We start from the raw sequence: 26,084 nt of genomic DNA on the forward strand, positions 1-26,084 counted from the left end.
AGCATCTGCCAAAGTTTAGCTCCTAAGGAAACATTCTCAACCCTTCAGGGTAAGTACTTTTTTCTTAATGCCATCACTGCATCAGGTTGTGATGTTCCACAGAATGTATCTACATGATATATCTGCATGAGTCCATCCACTGATAACAGGACCAGATCATTCTACTGAGGCAATTCCTGAAGCCCTCAAAAGCAACCAGGCCACAGGACAAAACCTAGTTCTCAGAAACTGGGCCACCTTGTCAGAACTAGTCCTCTCAGATCTTTGTGGCCAGAATATCTAGTAATTCCTTCATTGACACCACCACTACCACTGCCACACTTGGGTAGGTTTTGTTATCCAGGGCCTCCCCCACAGGCTTGTTATCATAGCTGCCATCACCCCACATGGGCAGTACCTGATCTGTGCTGCTGCACTGTTTAGGGCAGGGTCAGATCTCTGTAAGCAGTCTACTAGACAAAGCCTGGCTCTCCACACTAGTATATCTTGGATAAATACTGGTCTCTATTACCATACTAGGCTGTCAGACCCAGATCTCTGCTACTTAGCTACTTTACCCAGCCCAGTATTCTACAGCAGTGCATCAAGGAAAAACCCAGTCTATAACCCTACCCAATCAATGTGCATAGTAAGCCCCATTCTCCACAGTCAGGGCAAAACCCCAAGACCATCCACTATAGGTAGAGTGAAATATCATGCCCTGCCTTCTGTAAGCCAAAAGGAACCAGACTCTGTCCTGTGTAACTATATAAAAGAACTGGGTACAACCCACACAGCTAGGAAAAACCACTATATTCTTTCATCCAGCAAACAAACCCAACAGTGTCTATACCCCTATACACCATAGCCAGGATAAATAAAGAAGCATTGTCCTTCAGAGCCTTCATGCCAAGGGCAGGCTCTGTCCTTCAATGTGTTGCTACTTTACCACACTCTGATGTCTACAGCTGTGTGCTACATCATCAGGTCCTCACATCTGTATTTGTGTCTCTACCCCAAACCCAATCCCCTAGAGCCAAACCACTCATAAAAGGTCATTCCCCAGCTGTGTCCCTTTTTGCATCTGTGCTGGCTGCCTATAGTACTCCCTTTTCTCATGGGTTTGACTTACAAATGCTTGACTTCTAGAGCAGCTCTCCCAGGAGTGTTTCCTCACCCTTGTCTCTTGGCATAATTCTGTTCTCTACTGAGAATTTCTGCTCCTCCTCTCCAAGGTCCTCTGGCCTGAGCTCTGATATCATCTTCTAGACTTTGTCTTTTGACGACCTCCTCCTCCTCCTCCTCCTCCTCCTCCTCCTCCTCCTCCTCCTCCTCCTCCTCCTCCTCATCCTCCTCCCATGGTTTTGCACCTGGGCTCATTCTACACTCCCCGCCCAGCAAGGCTTAGGATCACCTTTATCCCTGACCTTCAGGTTCTGAATCTAGCCTCTCTGGAGAGCAAATATAAGGAGCAAACCTCCCTCCTTTACCCTCCTAAATTAGGACCCTCTCCAAGAGTTCTGCAATGCATCTACTCCGTGTGTTGAGTGTGCTGCAGGCTATATGCTTACATATAACTAAGCCATTATCTAGAATAAAATTGTAGCCAACTTTCCCTCTTGATGCCATCATGTAGCACTTATCTCATATGGACCACTGATTAAAAAATGTGCTTCCACTTAAAAGGGCTTACTTTTGTTTTAGTGTTGACTTTTCTATTTTCCATGTTGTCTCCTATATAGGGTTGTTTAAAAAGTAAAATTACAATGCTGATTTCCTTTTTTTTTTACTGCTTCTCTTGATTAAGTTCAGAGTATTGTGTCCTTGCTCAGTACACATTCTAATATGGAATTACACCCAACACCAAGAGGACTTTGCAGTGTGGCAAAAATAGGCACTTCTTCACTATATTTGGAGAATCAATGAAGGGAGTGACAATCAGTCTGTGAGAATTAAGACCACCTTTCTTGCTGAACTTTAGGTCCTGAATCTAACCTCCCTGAAGAGCAAATATAGGGAATATCCTCACCACTTTCCCCCTTGGAGTTGTGGCCCTGTCTTATAATAACAACACAAGCCTGTACTCATGGGGTGTTACAAGATAGGTAATTATAAATGCTTCAGAGAAGATACCTCCTGAAGGGCACAAAGGGCTTTGCCAAGCCAGTGGACACTTTGTTCCTGATGTTATTTCAAAAAGGAATTTTGGGGACACAATGACCAAAGTTATTCTTAAAGCCAAGGAGGTGGGGGAGAGAGAGAGTGATAGAGAGAGAGTGGGGGAGAGACAGTGTCAGAGAGAGAGAGGGGGAAGGGGGGGAAAGGGTGAGACAGAGACAGAGACAGAACACACCCATGTAAGGGTTCTGACATGTCTGATGACAGGTTCAGTAATTAGTATAACATTACAAATATTTTCTGGGAAAAGTAGGTTTGTGTTTGGCTCAGATTCACCTTAGAATTAGTTTTTCCTTTTGATGCTATACCTGATACAATTTATCATTCTTGCTGTTACAATATTTTATAATGGGCACAGAGATTTTGAATTTGGCTGACAATGTAAACTTGGGACATTAATATCTAACATCCCTTCTGGATTCTATCACATGCTCCCTCCAAGTCAGATGTCCATTCTCCTGATATGTTTTCTTTATTAAATGGGTTTTGTGTCATTTTCCTTGGTTAAACTTATTTTATTCTATTAACATCTCCTTACACAAGTTCTAAAACATATTAATCATTGGACCAGGAGACAGGGTCACTGAGTAACTGATGTTTTCTTGACATTGTTTTTCCCTTTTGGCAAATTATTGCAGTTTATAAGGCAGTATAAGGATTAAGGCAAAAACAGTGGTTATGTATTTTTAATCAACATGGATATCAATATAATTTTTGTCTTTGGATGTCTGGGCACCGTTTCTTATACCCAGTGAGGAAGATCCAGCATGGTTTCAAGGTAGTAGCACCTTGGGCTCCACAGTAAGACATTCTTATGTATACATATCCATATATATATATATATGTATATGGTATCATGCATAATATAGCATTGTATATTTTATGTAGTATGTGTTATACATTAATGCATATTATATAACATTTTATGTGATTTACATTGCATATGACATAGTACACCTATATAACAAAATGGAATATGTAAAATGAAGGAATGTATGGGTCATAATAGCTAATTTTAAAAGTAAAACAACATAATAATCTATCAATCACTCGATTTCTGTGAAATGAGGTTGTAACTAAAAGCTCATTCGTAGACACTATGTATCTTTTTATTACAGGCTCTGGCAGACTTCTCCAACAGAACTTGAAAGACTTGGGCAGCGTCCAGCAGCAGACTCTTCCCAAAGATTCTCATTAGACTTTGAGAAAAGATCCCAGTTAGACTTCCCCAGACCTTGGCCGACTTCGGCAGACACCAGCAAACAGAACCCAAAGTCTCCATTGGACTGTTGGGAAAGAACGCCATCAGAGCTGGGCCGACTCCTGCGGACTCTGCGGCGTCCCGTGGCCAACTCCCCGCACAGCACTGGAGACACCACTCCCGAAGACCGGCCCAAGGCCTCCAGAGACCGGGTCAGTCCCCGCAGACCACTGACAGGGCAGGGGTGGGGGAGGGGCGGGCAGATCAGGCAAGTGGGGGTCAGAGGGCCCAGTCCAGCCTCCGGACATCTTGGATGTGTCATGTGCTGCACGCCTAGCCAATCAGAAGCGGGGTTCAGTCACTCCCTCCCTCCGCCCCTGCCACAGGCTCTGCCTCCTCGGGGCTCCCACCGAGGACATCTTGGCAGCCCCGTCACTTGTCCCCGAGTGACAGCCTGCCGGTGGAGCCTCCGAGACACCCCAGCTCCGCCGAGAGCGAAGAAGGGGGCTTCCCTAGCCCCTGGACACGCGTGCGGAGTGACGGTTGCCCTGCTGGGTTCTGAGGCCACAAACCAGGTACTGTGGCGTCGGCCGCCATCTTTGTTTCCGAAGCCCAGGCGCCGCCCCTCAGGACTGCAGACCCTCAGTGCCTTCTGCCGTCGGGGTTAGGAAAGCCGAGGTCCCTGCACATCCTCAGCCGTCGGGGACCGCAGGGGCCAGCCAGGGCTCGGCGGGGCAGTACTCGCAGGGCACTGGTTCCCCTGGCCGGTATGGGGGCAGACGCAGAACCCGAGGACAGTGTCGTTGGGGATTGGTCTGGCAGTGCCAGGCAGCAAAGCGTGCAGGGTGCCATCTTCTTCCCGGGCTCTTCAGTCTCCTCCCTGTTCTCCTCTACTTGCATCTGAGAGCTCTCAGCCCTGTAAGCAGTAGTCAGCCTGCCGCTTCTGGAGGAAGACTCGTCTCTCGTTCAGGGCCACCGCCTGTGACAGTTAGTGTAGGGTTTTGTTTTGTTTTGGCTAAAATGTATACTAAGCCCTGTTCTGTACAGCATATATCAACTCAAGATACTAATATCTGCCGAGTTCCACCTAGACTGTTTACAAACTGGTTAGAATCGCTCAGAGAACCAGATATCTGAAAACAGGCCAGAGGAGAAGGCCCTGAACTTTATTCATAATCAACATGTAGATCTTTGTGAATGTGTACCTTTGCCATGCTGGGTCAGGGTCCTCTGGCGCAGTATATCAAGGTCTGGCTTTGATTTGTTTGTCCTGAATTGTACAATGAGGTTATGATAGAGGCTGCTTCTACTGCCCCTCGTAGGCATGTTCTGATTAGTCTTGAATTCTGGGCTACGTAGTAAGACTGTGTGTGTATATATGTTTATACACACATATTTGTAGATATATATTCACATCTAAAATGTATATATACCCATATATATAATGGATAGTATATAATATGTTGCATTATTGTTGTGGGCTCTCAAATAGGGAGATGTAATACCAGGAAAGAGTATATGTGCAATCCCATAGTTGATAGAGTCCTATTTTCCTAAAACTGTATGAGAATGAAATGTTTGTGTATTTTAGATCCTCTCTGCCTCCTTATATTTTTACATAGTATTTTTTGGCTTTATTTTATTTAATTTTGTCATCAGGGTGATGTAAGGTTACATATGTAAGGTAGTAAGTACATTTCTTCAGAAACATAGTTATTCCCTCTCACATTTTGCTCCCACTTTACATCCACTCAACCCTCCAAGTTGTAAAGTTCATTTCCAACATGTTATCTTGTAATTATCGCTGTTATGTTGCACCACCCTTTCTCCTTTGTCTCATCATTTTTTTTTGTATACAATACAGCAGGTAACAAAGTCAGATGCAGTGACAACAGGAGATAAACCATACGGGGAAAACAACAAAAGAAAAGAAAAAAGAAATAGCTTCACATAATACATTGAAAACAACAAACACAAAGAAAAAAACTCTTGTTTCCATATCTTCCTCTACCACTTGAGCCACAGTGCCACTTCCAGTTTTATAGTGGTTAACTGGAAATAAGTCTCATGGACTTTCATGCCTGGGCTAGCTTCAAACTACGATCCACACATCTGAGCCTCCTGAGTAGCTAAGATTATAGGCATGAACCAGCACCCAGCTGGTTGATGTATATTTTTACATTATTATAAGAGTGTCTGACATTTGTCATTTTTTGACCATAGCTTGCATAAAGAACTAGAGACATAATGAGTTTTCCTCATTTGCCATAATTAGTATAAACCTTGGACTCTCCTAACAGAGGTTTACAATAGGGCCTAGATACATAAGGCCATATAGGACGAGGGTAAATGAAAGGACCTCCAAGATAAAGAAACCAGAGCCATATAAGATGTGGCTGTTATTTTTAATGTAATATGTTATTTTTCATCTCTTTTGTTGTCTTTGGTTATCTCATATTGTTACAGTATCTTACCTTGTTATCTGATATATTATATAAATGAAAGGACCTCCAATATATAGAAACAAGAGCCATATAAGGTGTGGCTGTTGTTCTTAATGTAATATGTTACTTCTCATCTCTTTTGTTGTTCTTGGTTATCTCATATTGTTACATTATCTTACCTTGTTTTCTGATATTATATATATATATTTATTTGAAATAGGATAGGGAAGGGGGGAAAACAAGATGAGAGGAGAGGGTGGGGGAAGGAAATGGGGTAGCAATGATTGTTAAATAATGCCCCTTCTATCTGGCAAATATAATATAACATTTCTATTAATTACAATAAGTAATAAAAAAGAACTACAGACAGATTTTATATCCAGAGCTTACAGGCAAGAAAGTAGTGGATATGCTCCTAATGGTAAGCCCACAATACCAGTGAGGGTTTTGCTTTCCAGAATAGTTGAGACCCACCATCCAATTAATTCTCTGGGGTTCCAAATCTATCAAGTTTAGACTAGGACCTGGGCTATTCTTGCGTTTGTAAACTGAACTCTTATAATCAGTCTTTAACATTTATATGTCAGCAATAGTTATTTAGGGTAACTTTCTACATAGTCTATCCTCCAGAGACCAATAAGTAGTTTAAGTCTAAGGGGTTTTATTAGATACATTGTGTGCCTTAGAAATCTTTTGTGCTTATAGAGTGAGAGTTTGGCAGTTACAATAACATGTTCATTGGATAATGTTTAGTAATTCTGCTGTTCTTGCCAGGATGTTTCATTTTTTGTTGACTGAAACCTCTAATTGTTTCCCTGTTCAAGAGGGAGTAAGAAGAAGGAAGGGTTAATACTCCCTGGGATGTGCCTTTCTTACCGACCTTTTGGTAAAACAAAATTACTCCATTTTCTTACAAATCCAATAATTGGGCCTCCCAGTTTGTCTCAATCATTTCATGTCACCATTCCATGCAGCCTAGAATTGGTGGAAATTAGAGGGTACAGGTCCAGTTTGGTCTAATTTGGAACCTCTCCCCCCACACACCATTTAGTCTCCTGTGTTGAATTGGTAGGTGTTTTTCGACCCAGACATGTTAGTTTTCCGACCAATTCCTTAGATGGACTTTTTGACCAAGAGCTACAATACATTTTATTAATAGAAGACTTTTAGAACCATCCATTGGTGCTTGTATTGTCAAATCTAGTTGCAACGTAGGGTTCCTGGAGATCAAACATAGATCTGTCATATTAGTCCCCCCACAGGCGAACCAGGAGGAGACATTTACAGATTGAACTATAAATATTCTGTGCTAATCCAGATATTTGACTGTGGAAGAATTGGGGTTCTTGGTCTTACCTATCTCCTTGTAGACAAGACTCACCTTTATGGGTGATAGTAACTCCATGAAATAGAATAGGAATCCTAGGTTACTGCCCCATCTGTAGCTAAAAATTGTAGTATGTTAGCTATATTCCCATGTAGGGTCCTCTGACCTAAAGACAGTGAAATTCACCAGATTATAAGTCCTAGAGATGCAGTTGCATGTAGCAAAGCCTTTTCGTAGGAGTGCTGTATATATTGGCTTTTAATATGCCAAGAAGCAAAGTTAACATATTTCTAGATGGGACAGTGTGAGGTTGTAGGACCCATCCCTAGGTTAGAGTGAATAATGATACATAACACTTGTATTAATCGGAGTCTTTATCGCCATTTTGTGAGATAGCCTCCCACTTCGGCTGAAGTGGCCAGTCTCTACAGTTGTCCTCTTACTGCAAGTAACTGGGGTAAGAAATCAGATTTTTGGACCATTCATAACATCAAATTGAATTGACAACAGCAATTTTAGGGTGGTCATATGTATTTTCTTAATTACAGACCCATTGCTGTTGTGGTTTCTGACCTCCAGCCCTTTGTCATCTGGGAAGTAAGTGAGGAGGCCAATATAATCCATCTGTCCTGGTAAGTGGGTGATCTCTTAAGCTTCCTCCATTGGTAGATTAGTTAGCTTCTGAGATAACTAAAGCATCCCCATCATCTCACTGCCTGGAGGTAGCTGGAATTTCTGGAAGGTTTTGTTGATGGAATGAGAAGATGTTTCTGAGGGTGAGCTTGCACAATGAAGCCAGGTAAAGGTTCTACTACTACTCTGAAGAAGCTGGTTTTACTTGGCTGAGGTGCATCCAGGGAAAAGTCTTTCCCACATGACAGCTGTGGAGCAGAAAAAAATCACAATAAGGACCCCTCCAAAGGGGGCCTTTTGCATTTTGTTTTATTTTTATCCAGATAATCAAAAGGTATGATCAAAACTTGTTAGGCTAGTTGGGAGACACTTCCAGACTCGTTTAGTAATTTTTGAGTCAGCTATGTCAGGGTTTTTAGTCCTCAGTCCCTCGCTACCTGCAGGAGGGATAGAGAGAACATGCCCTGACCCTGACAAGCTGAGAAAGGAGAGGGCCGACTGATGGCCCCCAGCCCTCCCTCCTTGGAGGACAATCAGACACACATGTCAGGGAGACCAGTCAAGGCAGGAACTCGTTTATTGAGGAAATACATTTAGCTAATATAAGGTGCAGGAGCCAGTCAGCACAAAGGTGGGCAGGGCAGTGGGAGGTAGGTAAAGAAGGGGAATCAGGTGCTGTCTGAGAGGGAAGAAGTGTTCAGGGAAAACCCCAGAGGTAGCCTTACTTTACGTCACAAATCATAGCCATGCCTTCCAACCAGGTGACAGGCAGGTTGGGACCTAAAACCAGGAAAGGAGCACTGGGCTACGAGGTAGGCCTCTTTTCCATTTCACTGATGTGACGTGCCTCACAAGCTAGAGTACTGTATTTGCTATCTTAAGGTGAGGTCTTTTATCTGTTGTAGGTCCCTTCTTAGGCCTCCAGTTACAGTGATTTCCCATAGTACATCTCATATGATGACAGTCTGATCTGCCTGTGAGAGTGGACATAATTTTTTTTTGCCAGTCCTGGGCTTAAGCTCAGGGCCTGAGCACTGTCCTTGGACTTTTCTCAAGGCTAGAGCTCTACCACTTGAGCCTCAGCACTACTTCTGGCTTTTTTAAAGTATGTGGTACCAAGGAATCGAACCCGGGTCTTCGTGCATGTTAGGCAAGCACTTTAACCACTAGGCCAAACTCCCGGCCAGAGTGGACATAATTTTTAACAATTATATAGGTAAAAATAAGTTACATTTTAAATGTTTCTTGAAATTGTGGTGTGTGTGTGTGTGTGTGTGTGTGTGTGTGTGTGTGTGATCTAGGTTCCAGGGTCTAGTACTGTGTAAAAAGTTACCTGAACGCTGGATGCAATAGACTGAGTCATTCTTACACATTTGACATTCATTGTATCATCTCTGCCATAATTGCCAATAGACACAGATATTTTAAACCAAGGGATAATTTTTTAACAGGTAACTTGTCACTCCTTGGTCCTTTTTAGTATGTATGGGGGAAATTCTCAAGTTGTCCTGACAAGGTACAGACAATCACCAAAGAGTATCTGCATCCTCAAGCCTGAGGCATCTCAGAAGTCTATAATAAATTTTCAAAGGAAGGCCCTCCCACACTCTGAAACAGGGGTCTTCTTTCTTAATCTCCTCAAAGACTTTCTCTCATTACATGTTTCTACGTTAGGGGCTTCAGTTCTCCAAATCTTACAGCTTTATTGACAGGTCTGCCTATGTGAGTGTCTTGTAGATCCAGATATGGCAGAAGCCTGCAGCCCCAAGCAGTGGGGCCTTGTTTTCCAAGTGGGCCTTTGTCTTAACTGCCTAACTGGGATCTAATATCTGTTTCTTGCTATTTTTTTTCTTTCAGATTCTATTTTAACTGTCATTAGATTATTCTTACTGTTGATAGAAGGGGGCAAAGGATGATGACCTTTGTGACTGCTTCCTGTGAAAGGGGCCAAAGTAGGTGAGGATAATCTGGGGATCTGTAAGAGTTGCTGCTTAGGTATCTAACTACATACAAATCTTAGGAATGATTTATAAGATCTATCATACAGGGCAGGGAGTTTGGCCTAGTGGTAGAGTGCTTGCCTAGCATGCACAAAGACCCAGGTTCAATTCCTCGGTACCATATACATAGAAAAAAAGCCACAAGTGGTGCTGAGGCTCAAGTGGTAGAGCTCTAGCCTTGAGAAAGTCCAAGGACAGTGCTCAGGCCCTGAGTCCAAGTCCCAACTGGCAAAAAAAAAATCTATCATACAAAACTCAAGATACACTCATACCCTCTGCTATTTTCTTGAACATTTTATGGTTTGTGTTAGCTTCTTTTTCCATTCTGGAACAAAAATTTAAGAAAGTTTTTGCTTTCAAAATACTCTGTTATGCAAAAGAATCACTTTTTTGTTTCTTCAATTCCTTTTTCCAAAGCCTATCCATTTTTAAAAATATCAAATCCCCTATTTCTTTGCATTCTCATTCATTGACTTATTCACTTTTCCCATTAATTTGTATTTTGAAACAACTCATAAAACTATGAAATACAAAAATCAAAGAATTTTTTAGACAATATTTTGTATTCGTTAATAAAATCAATTTTAGTGGACCTATGACTCAAAGTGGTACAGTGCTAGCCTTGATCAGGAAAGCTCAACAACAGAGTCCCGGCCCTGAGTTCAAGCCTATAACCAACAAAAAAATAGAAAAGAAAAAAAAAACAATTTCAAATCCATGTTTTCTTCTCTTTTTGCCAGGCCCTGGGCACTGTCCCTGAGCTTCTTTTGCTCAAGGTTAGCTGTGTACCCCTTGAGCCATACTACCACTTCTGTCTTTTTCTGTTTATGTGGTACTGAGGAATTGAACAAAGGGCTTCATGCATGCTAGGCAAGCAGTCTACCACTAAGACACATTCCCAGCCATAAATCCATGTTTTCTTAATGTTATCCCCTTAGACACATTTATTAGTACCAATTCTTAAGACCTCATTTTCAGTTTCAGGTTACAGTTGTGCTTTTTTTCCTTTGGTATACAGAGCCAGATAATACTTGGTTATAGTAATAACACTTTTTATGAAATAAAGCATCAGATTATAGTTAACATATTCACACACATGCACAAAGTGTCAGGTAATGATATGAAGTGTGCCTCATATTGAGTTCAAAATAAAATTTGGCCATAAATTTTCTAGCATTTCAGTGGCAAATCACATATTTTACTGAGGGCTTGATAGAACTATGCTGAAAAATAATGCCCATAATCAAGTACATTAATTTAAATGATTTATTAGCATTTTAAGGGGGTGTTTGAAAAAAGAGCACTGAACTCCTGCCTTAAAATTATTCCTTTAAGATGTTTATAACCATGTGGTCAGAACTCCAAAAAAGAAGGACTAAAAATGTTTTGCAACAAAAATCAGAATAAGTTTTTTTTTTTAATTTGTCAGTCCTAGGGCTTGAAGTCAGGGCCTGGGCACTGTCCTTGAGCTTTCTCAAGGTGAGTGCTCTTCCCCTTGAGCCATAGTATCACTTCAGCTTTTTCTGTTTATGTGGTACTGAGGAATGGAACCCAGGGATTCATGCATGCTGGGAAAGCACTCTTCCACTATGCCATGTTCCTGGGCCCAGAATATGTTTTATTAATTTTTTTGTGGGTCATAGGGCTTTAATTCATCCTGGGAGTTGTCCCTGAGTTCTTCAGCTCAAGGCTACCACCCTACCCTTGAGCCAAGCCCCACTTCTCATTTTCTAGAGGTTAATTGGAGATAAGCCTCAGGTGCTTTTGTGCCTGGGCTGGCTTTGAACCTTGATCCTCAGATATCAGCCTCCTGAGTAGCTAGGGTTACAGGCGTGAGCCACCATGCCCATCTCAACATGTTCTTTTTATCTTAAATTTTATTGTAAATGTGATATATAGAGGAGTTATGTAGCAGTTACGTAAGTAAGGCAATGAGTACATTTATTTTTGAACAGTGTTACCCCTCTCTCATTTTCTCCCACTTCGCTCTCGACTCCCCTGTCCCTCAAATTGTAAAGTTCATTTCCAACATAGTGTCTAGTGAGTATCACTGTTGAATTGGTTCACCCTTTGTCTCATCGTTCCTGTGAGTCCCTTCCCTTCTCCAAATCAGATAAAATTATACATAAAACAAAGGGTAGAGAAATAAAAGACAGTGACAACAGGGAGTAAGCCAGAGCGGAAAAAAGAAAGAACAAAAAAATAAATGCAAGCAGTATAATAAAAAACTCTCTTGTTTCCATTTCCTGGAGTTCATTTTGATAAACATCATTTTATATGGTCATATTGTCCCATTCATAAGGAAATGGAAAGACTTGGAAAAATTATATTAAGCAAAGTAACCAAGACACAAAGAAATATATATTACATAGTTTCCCTTATTTGTAATAACTAGAATATATTCATAAATCTACAAGTTAATACAATGGCTAGTAAAAGACAAATAATTACAGTTGGAGAGAATATTTGTTCTTAAACAAACATAGATCACCAATAATGGAATATTTTGTAACATGTGTTAGAGCTTAGCTTTACATTAGCATATAGTTTGAAATCTGGGTGCTCCCTAGGTGGGCTTTGTCTTTCTTAAAGACCTATAAAGAGTATTATAAGGGTGATTCCAAGCTTGAATTCCAATACAAAATTATTTATTTATTTTTGCCAGTACTGGCACCTGAACGTAGGGCCTGAGCACTGTCCTTGGACACTTTTTAAAAATAATTTTTATTGTTATTAATAGAAGAGTTACATTATATTTACCAGATAGAAGGTGCATAACTTTACAAACATTGATACCCTTTCTCATGACATGGTCCCATTTTCCTCCCACCCTCCCCCCACTTATCTTGATTTCCCCCTTCCCTATCCAATTTCAAATAACCATTTAAGCACATACAAAGTATATCAGATAACAAGGTGAAAAATTGTAACAATATGAGATAACCAAGGGATGGCAAAAGAGATGAGCAATAACGTAGTACATTAAGGACAACAGTCACTCATTATATGGCTTTTGTTTCCTGATCCTGGAGGTCCTTACATTTAGTGTCATACTATATGGCCTTATGTATCTAGGTTTTGTTCTATTGTAAATCTCTGCTAGGAGAGCCCAAGGTTTCTACTGATTATGACAAATGAGGGAGACTATTGGGCCTATGTTCCTTTGAGTCTGGCTTACTTCACTTAATATGATTTTTTCTAAGTCTTTTCATTTCCTTACAAATGGGGTGATGTCGTTCTTTCTGACAGCAGCATAGAATTCCATTGTGTATAAATACCACATCTTGTTGATCCACTCATCAACTGAGGGACATCTGTGTTAATTCCATATCTTTGCTGTGGTAAATAGTGCTGCAACGAACATCATTGTGCTAGTGGATTTAGCATGCCCTTGTTTCTGGACGATTGGATAAATGCCAAGTAGTGGAATTGCTGGATCATATGGGAGCTTTATGTTTAGTCTTTTGAGGAACTGCCATACTGCTTTCCATAGTGGTTGCACGAGTTTGCACTCCCACCAACAGTGTAGTAGTGATCCCTCCTGGCCATATCCCCTCCAGCATCTGTTTTTATTAGATTTCTTGATCCTGGCCATTCTAACTGGAGTGAGGTGGAATCTTAGAGTTGTTTTGATTTGCATTTCTTTTATGACCTTAGACACTTTTTGTTCAAAGATAGTGCTCTACCGCTTGAGCCACAGCACCACTTCCAGCTTTTTCTGTGTATGTGGTACCAAGTATCAATCCCAAGACTTTGTGCATGCTAGGCAAGCACTCTACCACTAGGACATGTTCGTGGCCCCCAAAATTATTTTTTATAAACTTTATAGAGGTTCATAGAGGGGTCTAGTCATCCCTCCAGGGATCCATTCTACACCGGGGGTGCTATTTGAACTCACAAAGGACCCTGAGTTGGCAAGGAGTTCATTTAATTTATAGTCTCCAGAAAATCCTTTCTTTAAAATTTTAAGCTTGCATTCTGAGGAGGTAGCCTTACTCGATTTTCCTCCCATTTTCTCTTTTTATGAGATGACAAGACAGATACAATACCATCAGATATTTGGAAGACAGGTCAGAGATCCTTCTCTCCTCACATATAGGGGAGATGATTTGCAGCTTTCTTTATGACCTGGCTAGGAATTTCACAGATTCACTTATGGCCCTGTGCCAGGCTATATCTCACACATCCATACTCACCACAGACCTGGTCAGAGCTTGAAACCAGAGGGACCCACAATAGTCATGTCCTGCTTTCTGGACCAGGGAGAAAGTTTCACCGTAGCTTCCCATGGGATTATTTAGGTGTCTCCATATGGGGAGATTAAGCCCCCTTTCTGGTGCCTAAAAGCAAGAAATGCTTTGAACTTTGTTCTTTCCTGACTGTAGCACAGGGCACCCCAAAATGGTCTCTGTGACCCACATTCCATTTCACATTAAGGAGGGAGCCCCTCTGTACAGTTGCCCCCACTCAGATCAAGAATTCTGGAGGTGCCTGGTAGTATTCTCTTCTGGAGTACTCAGGAAGCTAGCCATAGTAGCAAAGGACTTAAAAAATCACCATCTAAAATCCTGAATGGGATCCCCCAAATGGAGTGAACTCTTAAACAGGGAGATGTGACTGACACCAGGCTCTGTTGTAGGAAACAATGTATTGTGCTGAAATACAGTTAGCAGACTCATTTCCTTAAGCATCTCAAGTACTTAGAAAAAAACCCTCTGCCTGCTTATCTTATATATGTATATTTATATAGTACTTCAATGAATGTAAAGTTTTCACCCACATTGCCTATATGTTGCTTTGTCCATAGAGCTTAGAGTCGACCTGATAGTTTCAGTCCAACTCTTCTCCATCCTGCATATCAGTTCATATTATATGTTATATATTATGTATTATATACTTTGTAATTCATATTAAATAATAAAACTTTTAGTGGTAATGTAATTTATACTGTAATAACAAGTGTTATTTTGTAATTCATATTAAATAATAAAACTTTTAGTGGCAATGTAATTTATACTCTAATAACATAAGTGTTATTTACATTATAAACTCTAGATATCTGGTATTTACATTGTATAGTACATACAAACATAGAGTACACATATAATACAAAATAAAATATGTATATAAGTAAAACATGTAGGAATATAGAGGTTATACTATCTTATTTTTGAAAATGTAGTAAATTACTATCATGTCAATTACTTAAGGTTGATGAAATATAGTTCTAGCTCAAAGGTTCACACTTACTAATATATCTTACAGACACCAGCAGACTCCTCTCAAAGACACCATCAGACCACAGAAGACGTTGGTAGACCCCAGCAGACTTCTCCCACAGACCCCATCGGACTGCAGAAGAGTCTGGTAGAGTCAGGCAGACTTTTCTAAAGACCCCCATTAGGACGTGGCAGACTCCTTTAAGAGACTCCAACATATTCTTCCCAAAGACTCCTCCTAAAGTCTAGGTATGTGACTCACACCAAAGAAAGACTTGGTAAGATTTGACAGACTTGAACAGAGACAGGAGGGGTGGGAAAGTAGGAAAGCCAGACATTTTACCTGCTAAAAGTATCAAGTGAAGTATGTGTAGCCCATCAGAGGACTGGGATTCACCATTTCACCCCACCCTTTCCACAGGCGTTGTCTCCACACATCTCCAGCCAAAGAGCCCATGGCAACCCTAGTGCTTGTCTTGTAGTGAGACTATGCCAGTATAGATAGTCAAGTACTTCAAGTACATGGAGGACTGAAGAAGAATGCTTCTCTAGTTCCTGGACACTTGCAGAAAGAGACTGTTGGACTTGTCAGTTGTGAAGCACCAAACCAGGTATCATGGCAACGGCAGACATTTCCATTTCTGAAGATGATATGCCTCCCCCTAAGGACTGCATGCAGAAAGTGCATTCTGGTCGTGGTCAGGAAAGTATGGGTCCCTACAAAATCCTTAGACGTCCGAGGACTGCAGGGGAAGTCCAGGAATCGGTGGGGCAATCCCCAAACTACACTGGATTGCCCGGATTCAATCAGGGGAAGACAAAGAACCCCCTGGGAAATTTTGATGGGAATCAGTCCAGCAGAGACCAGGCAGAAAACCCTCCAGGACACCATCTAGCTCCTGGAGCTCCTACTCTTCCTCCTTACATTCCTCCACTGGCATCTCAGAACTCTCAGCTCTGTAGCAATAGCCCACCTAAAGCTTCTAGAGGAAGACAATCATCCCATCAAGGGGCTGTTGTTTGTAGGGACAACACCCCACCAACCACACCAGGTGGTGTTCTCCTTAGGCATGCATCTGTGTCACGTCCTGCTTGGCAAAGCCATGGATCAGCTCAAGGACCTAATCTGCGCAGTCATTCCATGTGTGCAGGGTCTGATCTGCGAATAACCAACCAGAGAAGCTCAGCCATCTGCAAGCAGGCCAGTGGAAAAGGTCCCGAGCTTCAGGCAGATGGGACCCCTCAAGGTCTTCCTGATCAGGTTCGTTTGCCAGGCCGGATCCAAATCCTCCGGAGGAATACATCAAAATCTGGCCCTGATCTCTATCGGCTGAATGCTCAGAAAGCCTCTAATGGAGGCCCCGTCCGCAGCCTGACCCAGTCAGTTTCTGATCATGCCTCAGCAACTCCTGATGCTGCAAACCCTGTCACAGGAGTAGGGCAGGATCTCTACAACCAAACAGTTCCAGAAGGCCCCATTGTTTGCAGAAGTACATCTGGGTCCTACCCTGATATCCTCAAAAATGTGAGCTCCGCAAGACCCCATCTCTCCAAGAAGTCTGGGTTGGCAGACATCAGGGTCCATAAGAATAAATTAGTGTCTGGTCCTAGTCTCCATGGTCAGGTCTTGAAGGAACGTCCAGATGTCCACCACCAAAGTGTGGCAAATACTGACCTTCATGGCAATGCTAACCAAGCAAGCCTAAATTTGTGTAACCAGCCTACTCAACAAAGACCATTTCTTCAGAACAGTGAATCAGAGCCTAGTTCCTACCTCCATGACCAGGTCCCCCAGAAATGTTCTGATCGGCATTGGGGCTCCAGCCACCTTCGCCACAGGAACCAACACCAACCAAAATACACTACCCAGAGAAATTCTGATCTCTCCTGCCTAGCTACCCTGCCAAGTCCTGGTGTGAAGAATTCTTTAACACGGGGAGGCCAAGATCTCAAACAAGCCTCTAGAGAAGGCCATACTCTTCGCAGCAGTGGACAAGGGTCCCACCGTGATGTCCGTAGCCATAGTACCTGGGGTGGCCTTGATCACTATAATCAGGCCACATTGTCAGGCAACCTTCCAAAGAGCAATGCATCAGGGACTGGCACTGATCTTCATGGTCAAGTTTTCCAGATATGTGCTGATCGCTACCAACAAGGCCCCATCAGGGCAAATTCTGAACTCAGTCGCCAAGCTGCCCCATCATATCGGCACCTCTGGCAACTCTCTACTCAGGCAGACTGTGGTATCCCAAGCCATGCCAATAGAAAAGGCCTCAAATTGCACAGAAATGCATCTGTGTCCTTTGATGATATCTGGTGCTATAACAGCCAGGACTGTAACCAGGTCATGTTACGAGGTCCTCTTCTACACAGATATGCTGGTGGTTCTGGCTCTGATACTCCTGGCAAGGAATGTCAGCATGATCTTAATTGCCACCCATGTACCATCTGTGAAACTTCTGATCTCATTGGCAGTGTTTCTCTGGAGGAAGACCCAGATTATCAGTGGAAACAGGGCCAGCATTACTGGCAAGGTCCGACGGAGTCAAGTTCTGATCTTTCTAGTCATGCTACCAAGGCAGCTTCTGATATCCTGGACCCACTGATCCTGGGTGGCCAGGAACACCTCCAGCAGCCTTCCCATGAAGGCCTTGTTCTTCCTAGCAGTGTCTCAGGTTCCCATCATAATGTGCTCTACCAGACTATCTGCAGAGGCCCAAATCTTCTGAACCCAGGCACATTGCCGGGCCATGTGCAGGAGAGTGGTACATCAACATCTGATTCTGCTGTCTTTGACCAAGTCTTCAAGGGTTGCCCTGATCATTGCCTGTGCCTAGTCTGGGGAAGTTCTGACCACCATCAGTGTGTAACCCCATCAGGTCTCAATCCCTGGGACCTCTCTACTAGGGAAGGCCCAGATGTTCCAAGTTTAGCCACCCAACACGATCAAATTCAATACAACAGCTCATCTGTATCTCACCGTGATGTTTCCCTGAGTACTCCCCAGGAAGGACCAGATCTCTGCAGCCAAGTTTCAGACCATGTTCTCCCAAGCATTTCATCTAGATCCCAACCTGATGTTTTGAGCCATGCCACACTGGGAGGCCAGGATCTTGAAAAGTCTACCACTTTTTCCGGCACCAGCATTAGGCGCAATGTGCCTGGTTCTCATGCAGATGTTCAGAGCCATGCAATACTGGCACAGAGAGATGTCCAAAACTGGGTCAGTGTGAGAAATCCTCTTCTCCACAGCAGGGCATCAAGTTCCACTTCTGCTTGCAATGGTCCCACCACCAGGGCAAACCCTGATCAGCAGCGTTGCTATACCATGGCAGCAGCTAATTTTCAGGGTTTTACTCCACCAGGAAAACCTGACCTTGTTAACTCAGCCACTCCATCAGGCCTTGTTTTCAACAGCAGTGCATCCATGGCAGGCCATGATTTTCATGGCCATGTCCCCTATGCAGGTCAAGATGCCTCCCTCAGGGTCATGAATCCAGGCCAAGTTTTGTGGAACATCCCATTTGACTCCCAACATGATGTCGGTCACTCTAACGTGCATGCAGGTTCTAATCTAAAAAACTGGGCCACATTGCCCCACCACATTCTCCGCATCCATGCCTGTGGGCCAAATCCTGAATTCCAGGAACAGACTGCTCTGTCAGGGCCCCATCATCCAAACTGGTCCCATTTACCTTATCCTATTCTCTGGAATAATGCATCTGCTTCACACCATATTATCTGGAGTCAGCACCCTGCACAAGGCCAAGGTCTGCACCCCTTCCCCATTTTGCCACACCCTGTTCCCCAGAGCAGTGCATATGTATCACAGCATGATCTCCTGAGCCATTCTAGCCAATCAGGATTGAATCTCCCAAACGGGGCCACTTTGCCAGTCACTGCTGTCTTCAGCAAAGCATCACATTCCATCTCTGATCTCAGTAGCTGCACCACCCAAGCATGCTCTAATCAGCAGTATGGCCACACCATGGCAAACCTTGAGTTCCAGTTCCCTACCACCTCCACACCAGGACGTGAGACTCTTGATAACCTTGGAACCCCATCGCATCCTGTTTTCAGCAGAAATTCATCCATGTCAGGTCATTATTTCCATGAAAATATCACCTGTGCTGCCCAAGATACTGTCAGTAGGGCCACTGTACCAGGTCACATTCTTCCCAACAGGGGAATGAGGATTGATCCCAACTTCCATGGTTGTGTCACCCAGTCAAGCCCAAATATTGGCATCCAAGCCAATGAAACAGGCCCTCAACACTGCAACATCCTCTCAGGTGCGGGTTTGGATCTCTGCAGGTCAACAAGCATTCCACACAGTGCTCCTGCATATCATTCCACTGTACCAGGTCCTCGCCTGTCCTGTTTCAGCACTGTGTCTGGCCCCAATTACCACCGCTGTGAACCTCCATATCAATTTTCTCAGCAGTTTCTGTTAGGACCTGTGCCAGGTCCTGATGTGGGAGGCTCCACTACCACAACAGTTGCTCTACAACACAGCCAAGATAATCCACCAAGAGCTGCTCAAGGAAGTCAAGCAATTAAGGAATGGTCAGGCCTCCATAGCCAGGTAAATCACCAGGCAGCACCACCCAATATGTAGGCCAAACCACCAGACCCTACTCTGTTGCAGCCATATCGAACTATCAGGACTGTTCTTCTACAACGCAGTTGCAAACCCCACACCCTAAATGAGTTATGCATAAACACAGAACTTTTCCATTGGTGGTCATGAAAGTCCAATAGATCTTGCCATTCAGTGCCCACTAGTCAGAGAATCTACTGAACTATCTATTATGGACCCTGTGAGTGTTACTGGTCCCTATTGTCTGCACTCAGTGCAAAACACCAAGACTATCCTTTTCTTGATTGTAACATAGGCACTACCACCAAAGGAATACCAACGATCAGAGGCTCTCACTCTGTTAGGATACAAAAGGGCTGTATGCATTCCACACAGCCAGGGCAAACCAACCATGCTCTTTGATGGGAAGACAATTTCATACACCAGACCCTTACTTCATAGGCAGACCAAATCAAGAGAACTTCTGCAGAACCTCCAATCTAGTATAGGCTTTGCTCTTCAGTGTAGAGCCATTTTGCTACACTCGCCTTTCGACAGCTGTTGTACATCACCAGGGCCTGCCAACTATAATCCTGGCTATATTTCAGGTGGCATCCTCAAGAACCATGACTCTCAGAAAAGGTCAGCCCTCTGCTGTTTCCCTTTGGTGTCTAGGCTAGCTGCTCATAGTAATACTGTTTCCCTTGGATTGGCCTCATAAAGACTAGTCTTTTTGACCAACAGACCAAATCTTTCCTGGACTCTTCTCGTAACCTCAAGTGGATGTTCTCCAATGATAACCTTTTTCTTCTATAGATTTTTAGGCCTGGACTCAATCGCCACTCCTAGCCCTGCTAGCCTTAGTTGAACCTTACTTCCTCACCTTCATACCCTAAATACAGCCCCCTCCGGAGAGCTATATAGGGAGCAGAACTCATCTCCTTCCCACCTGGGCTTTCTGTGATTATCCTCCACAACACCTGAAATATGCCCAACCTACTCACTGTATTGAATGAGCTGCCTGCTGCATCCTTACCTGTATAGGTCAACAAAGTTCTGTAAACACAAAGCTATTCTGCTGAGCAATTTTGAAGTCTTCTCCTATCACTCATTATTCTCCCATTCCTCGTCATTGATTCCTTGTTCTTCTCCCTCAAAATTTCTCCTTTTGCACGGAGTTAAAGTTTCCGTTTTTAGGGCCGGGAGTTTGGCATGGTGGTAGAGTGCTCTCATAGCATGCATGAAGACCTGGGTTCGATTCCTCAGTACCACATACAGAGAAGAAAAGCCAGAAATGGTGCTGAGGCTCAGATAGTAGAGCTCTGGCCTTGAGAAAGTCCAAGGACAGTGCTCAGGCCGTGAGCTCAAGCCCAGGACTGGCAAAAAAAATTCTGCTTTTAAATCTTGTTTCTTATGTGTGGTTGTTAAAGCAATAAAATTTTAATGTTGGTTTTATTTTACATAGAATTGTTTTATTTTGTTTATAAGGATTGATCCAAGGGTCTGTATATGCTAAGCTCATCCTCTTCCCACTGACAAACATCCTAATACTTTTCACTATGCCAAAAGTGGTACTTTCTTGCCATATTTTTTTTGTCGGTCATGGAACTTGGACTCTGGGCCTGGGCATTGTTCCTGAGCTCTTCAGCTCAAGGCTGTCAACCTGCCCCTTGAGCCACAGCATCACTTCTGGTTTTCTGGTGGTTAATTGGAGATAAGGGTTTCATGGAGTTTAGTGCCCAGGCTGGCTTTGAACCTCAGATCTCGGCCTCCTGAGTAGCTAGGATTACAGGTGTGAGCCACCATGCCTGGCCTTTCTTGCCATACTTGAAGGACTGTAATAAGGAATGGTGATATAGGCCTTTAATCCCAGCACTGAGTTGGCTGAGGTAGGAGTGTTGTGTATTTGACAGTAGTCTGTACTATGTAGCAAGACAGTCTCACAAGAACTAAGTAAAAAGTCAGGCACTGTGGCTCACATCTGTAATCCTAGCTGCTTAGGAGGCTGAGATCTGAGGATCACAATTCAAAGGTAGCCTGGACACTAAAAACAGTTAGACTAATCTCCAGTTAACCCCTAGAAAACCGGAAGTGTTGCTGTGGCTCAAGGGGTAGGGCAGCAGCCTTGAGCTGAAGAGCATAAGCATAATACCGAGGCCCAGAGTTCAAACCCCATACCCCCCCCAAAAAAAACCCTAAATAAAATGCAAAGCAGGACTATTAACAGTCCATGTAAAGTACCTTTTTTGGTTGGTTGGGGAATTTGAACTCAAGATCTGAGTGCTGACCCTGAGCTCTTTTGCTCAAGGCTAGCACTCCACCCCATTGAACTATAGTTTTCTGGTGGCCAATGGAGATAGGAGTCTCGTGGGAACTTTTAAGCCGAGGCCGGCTTCAAACTGTGATCCTCAGATCTCAGTTGCCTGAATAGCTAGGATTGAAGATGTCAGCCACCAATGCCCAGCTTCAAGGCACCATTTTTATGTAAATCAGATTAAGATAATATCTCACCTATTTCATGTCTCCGAGACAAATTTATTTCCTAAAAATTTATACTGAGGTACTCTATACCCACTTAGCCAAGGCAACTTTTAAATTAGATGCAAGGAATTCACATGCTGTAAAATATCAAGAGTGAAGAAAATTGGGTGGTGGTGGTTGTGGATATCAAGGGTCAGCAAAAAGTCAGGACATGTTCATGCATGGCTTGCTTGGTTGGGAAGAACACCAAGAATCAGGGAAGGAGGAACAGCCTGGAGACAGGGGTCTGAGTAGAGACAGAAATTCTTTCTGCTGTTCACTAGAGTTCTACATTTTGAAATTAATGATTGACAAGGGATATGATCTTACATTTACTGGAAAACTATTCATGTACAAATCACATTGTAAAAGAGAATTCTGACCAACTCTGTAAGAAGGTATAGTAGGATAAGTATTTGTGTGCTTGTGGGTTCCAAGTTGCTTATATATGTATATATATATATATATGTGATTGATGGGGACTACATGGACATAAAATATCATATGGACAGGCTTCATTCTGGGTTTTTTTTTTGCCAGTCTTGGTCTTGATCTCAGGACCTGAGCACCTTTCTTGGGTTTTCTCAAGGCTAGAGTTTTACCACTTGAGCCTCAGTACCACTTCTTCCTTTTCTCTATGTATGTGGTACTGAAGAATCAAACCCAGGTCTTCATGCATGCTAGGCAAGCACTCTACCACTAGGCCAAACTCCGGCCCATTATGGGTTTTTGAATCAACTATGATTATAGTCTAATACTTTTATTACATGTTCTTTTTTCCCCTCTCCTTTTTAATATTTTTTAATTTAATGTATAGAGGGCACAGTAATATTTGCCAGATAGAAGGTGAATTAATTCTCACACATAAAATATTCATTCTATGTTTTTGTCCCCATTTTCCTCTCCCCTCTTCCTCCCCTCATTTTTTCCCCTCCTATTTCAAATAAATTTATGTTTTTCTCTCTTCTCTTGTGTTGCCCTTTGGTTAATCTCATATTGTTACAGTATCCCCTCCCTTTTATGTCAAGCTTGTAATGTTTTATCTTTTTGTTTCTGAGCAACTTTTTGGAGTCTGTGGAATTCCTTGGTATAGGCCCTGTTTCTAGAAAAATATGAAGGTAAGCACATAAAGTAGATAGATCAAAATCCCCATTGCTAGCCCACCCAACCACTCCATGTCCTGTAGAGCAATTCATCTAGGTTCCAACATGACATCAGTCACTGAATGCTCCTTTATGCTTAGATATCTGCAACTGAGGGAACCTTGTCAGTGACCTAAGCAAATAGGCATGCTGTTATCAGCAACTGCCACATCATGGCAACTCCTGATCTCCAGTTTCTTTTTTGAGGTTTGCAAGGAGGCCTTTATTTATGTACCTCAAACTATACACTGTCACAATCTTATTTGTTATTCCTTTTACTAAAATAGTTCAAATCAATGCTTTTCTTTAAAAAAAAAACCCACACTGTCAGAAAGTTCTATTTTTTTAACTCCACAAATCAAATGTGTTTCTACACAAGGTAGAAATGGGCTAAAAGTCTATGGGCTCCACTTCTGTGCAGCCAGAGCTGTAGAGGGTGGCTGTGTATAAGTCACATACAGAAAATAGCATTGCTACTGGCCACCTGGCTCAAGAACCAAACATTCCATCCCTTCCCTAAAAGGAGCACAAATACTTTTCCCACAGAATGAAAAGTATACACCTCTACCCTGAAACCATGCATTTCAGTTCTTTAAAAAGTAAAATCAGGGGCCAGGAGTTTGGCCTAGTGATAGAGTGCTTGCCTAGCATGCACGAAGATCTGGGTTCAATTCCTTGGTACCATGTACATAGAAAAAAGCAGGAAGTGGTGCTATGGCTCAATTGGTAGAGCTCTGGCCTTGAGAAAAAATGTCCAAGGACAGTACTCAGGCCCTGAGTTCAAGCCCCATGACTGACAAAAAAACATAAATAAATAAAAAGAAAAAATATCAGTAGCATGTATTCTGTTTCCTCTCGAGTTTCAAGGGGAAAAATGAAAGATCATTTTTTTCTCTTTAAACACTGGTGTGTAGCTGGTAACTTTTGGATACAAATGTGCCACTCTAGAAAAATGTGGGCAGCAGATTCGGACTCCAGGCTAAGCAATCCGCCCAAGGGAGGTGGGAAGCTGGAGGGAGTGGCCTCATCTCAGTGGGTCAAAAGCCAGTGCAGGTGATTGAGGCTTCAAGATTTAGAATCAGCATTAGGAATGGAGAGGGATCTGTGAAAGACCATCCTCACCAACCCTGCAAAAGTGAGATTCCAGAAAGAAGGTCACCTAGTGTCACCCTGAGCTGTTGCCCTCAAGCTCCCTGTGTATGAGCCCCACCTGGCCTGTCCAGGCTGTGACTGCAGTCCCAACTGCCTGGGCTCCCACAGGGCTGCTGGCTTATGGCAGGGGGACCTGCAGGAATGCCTCTCGGATCCCCAGATGCCTCTGCCACTCCCCTGAGGGGAAGCAGCTTCCAGGTGCTCTTTCTCAGCAGGTCTGCAGATACCAAGAGCCAGGACTTATTATTTCAGTGGTAGCCATGCCATCCTCATCCATAAATGGTCCACTGGAACTCCTAGGACTGTCACCTGCCCCTGTGGACCCACACCCAAGAAGGCTACAGTTTCCTGGCCTCCGGGAAGGGGTCGCATTAGCTCAGCTGCCAGAGGCAAGTGTGGCCTGGTACCATGGCCTTCAGATAGAGTGATGGGAAGCTCACCACTAGGAACAGCAGGAGCAGCACCCTCCTATCCCTAACCCCACCACTGAGACACTGAGGCTGGGCCTTTCCATATTGAAGGGCTCTGGTTCAAGTGAGGAACAGAGACCAACTGCCTTCCCCTTGCCCTATCCCCACTCTCCATGCAGGTTGGACAAAGCTTTCCAAGTGCTTGATGTGTGAAGCTCTAAGTACCACTAGAAGCATGAAAACAGAGTGGGGAACTAGAAAAGGCCTCCAGGGGCTGGTGTTAGTTGCACAAGTGCTATAATGACCTGGCCCCTCAGGTGTTGGATCTCATTTGCAATGTACCACATCACCATCTCTTAGGGGCCTCATTTTCCTCACGCCAAATTGAAATACCTGCCTAGCATCCTTTCTGTTATATGTGTGACTATTTACACTGAACATCTCATTTGACAACCCAGGCCATAGCTGGGTCCCTGAAGCTCAGGGAGGAAGTGGCCTGAATGAGACTAGGGCAGCAAAAGCAAGCTCAGCCAAGTTCACTCATGGAATTAGCTCCCTACTTTCGGGTTCTCCCCATTGGCTCTCTCTAGAGCTGGGTGGTGTAGAATAGTAAGCTTGTTAAATGGACTCCCAGGAGACCCCGTTTCCCTAACAGGGACCCAAAGAAGCATAAATGAAAGCCAGAAGCAGATCAGGCTCCTTCCTTCCCTGGGAGAACAAGGTTGGCCATAGGCAGTTCCTGACACTCTACCCACTGTGACAGGAGGTATAGCCAGCTTAGGAGGGGCCATAATTGACAGAGACCCAAGAAAGAGATGTGCAGTTCAGCTCAAACAACCCAGGACCCTCCTGTGTCTGTGTAAACACAGAAGGAATTCCCAGCAGGAGCAACCTGAAATGGCTTAGCCTGGCAAGGTTAAGGATACCTTATGGAAAGGGGGAGGTGTCTGAGGGGGATGGAGACTGATGAATGCTACAAACAAGCTGGACACCAATTCCCAGAGAGTGAGGACCCATGAGAATCATGAAGTGCCTAGGACACCCAGAGCAACCTCCTGCCGACCATGGACTTGGTAAGTTGCTTGTCTGTGAGTCGTAGTCCCAGCCTCTGCAGGGAACAAGGGTGTGTCCTGCATCAGGATTTTGGATCTTGTGGTTTCCATTCAGGGCTGGGGCAGTAAGGGATGAAAGGCTTGATGAAATGCTCTTAATTGAACGTGAGATGCTGCTGGGACTTGGTGTGGCAACTAGAAGCAGCCTTCAGCATCTTGCAAATGGAGCCACAGCCCTGAAGGAATGA

General features: G+C 43.4%; 1 protein-coding gene across 1 annotated transcript; it reads left to right on the plus strand.

Moving 5' to 3' along the window:
* The first annotated feature begins 3,836 nt into the window (after positions 1 to 3,836).
* LOC150040780 (uncharacterized) lies at positions 3,837 to 26,084 on the plus strand. Its single transcript, XM_090327094.1, has 7 exons — positions 3,837 to 3,933; positions 7,678 to 7,761; positions 15,028 to 15,230; positions 15,403 to 19,566; positions 19,877 to 20,202; positions 24,535 to 24,777; positions 25,952 to 26,084. Exons 4-7 carry the CDS (start codon positions 15,598 to 15,600, stop codon positions 26,082 to 26,084), a joined length of 4,671 nt encoding a protein of 1,556 aa, XP_090183220.1. The 5' UTR covers positions 3,837 to 3,933; positions 7,678 to 7,761; positions 15,028 to 15,230; positions 15,403 to 15,597.

Source organism: Megascapheus bottae, chromosome X (genome assembly GCF_031878675.1).
Source record: "Megascapheus bottae isolate mThoBot1 chromosome X, mThoBot2.hap1, whole genome shotgun sequence".
In the NCBI taxonomy this organism is placed as follows: domain Eukaryota; kingdom Metazoa; phylum Chordata; class Mammalia; order Rodentia; family Geomyidae; genus Megascapheus; species Megascapheus bottae.

Excerpts from the sequence above, each read along its gene's own strand:
- LOC150040780 (XM_090327094.1), top strand. The coding sequence starts at position 15,598 with ATGGCAACGGCAGACATTTCCATTTCTGAAGATGATATGCCTCCCCCT. Across the intron at positions 19,567-19,876 it reads GGTCAGGCCTCCATAGCCAG|GCACTACCACCAAAGGAATA; the intron begins GTAAATCACCAG and ends ATTGTAACATAG. Across the intron at positions 20,203-24,534 it reads AACCATGACTCTCAGAAAAG|ATGCCTCTGCCACTCCCCTG; the intron begins GTCAGCCCTCTG and ends TCGGATCCCCAG.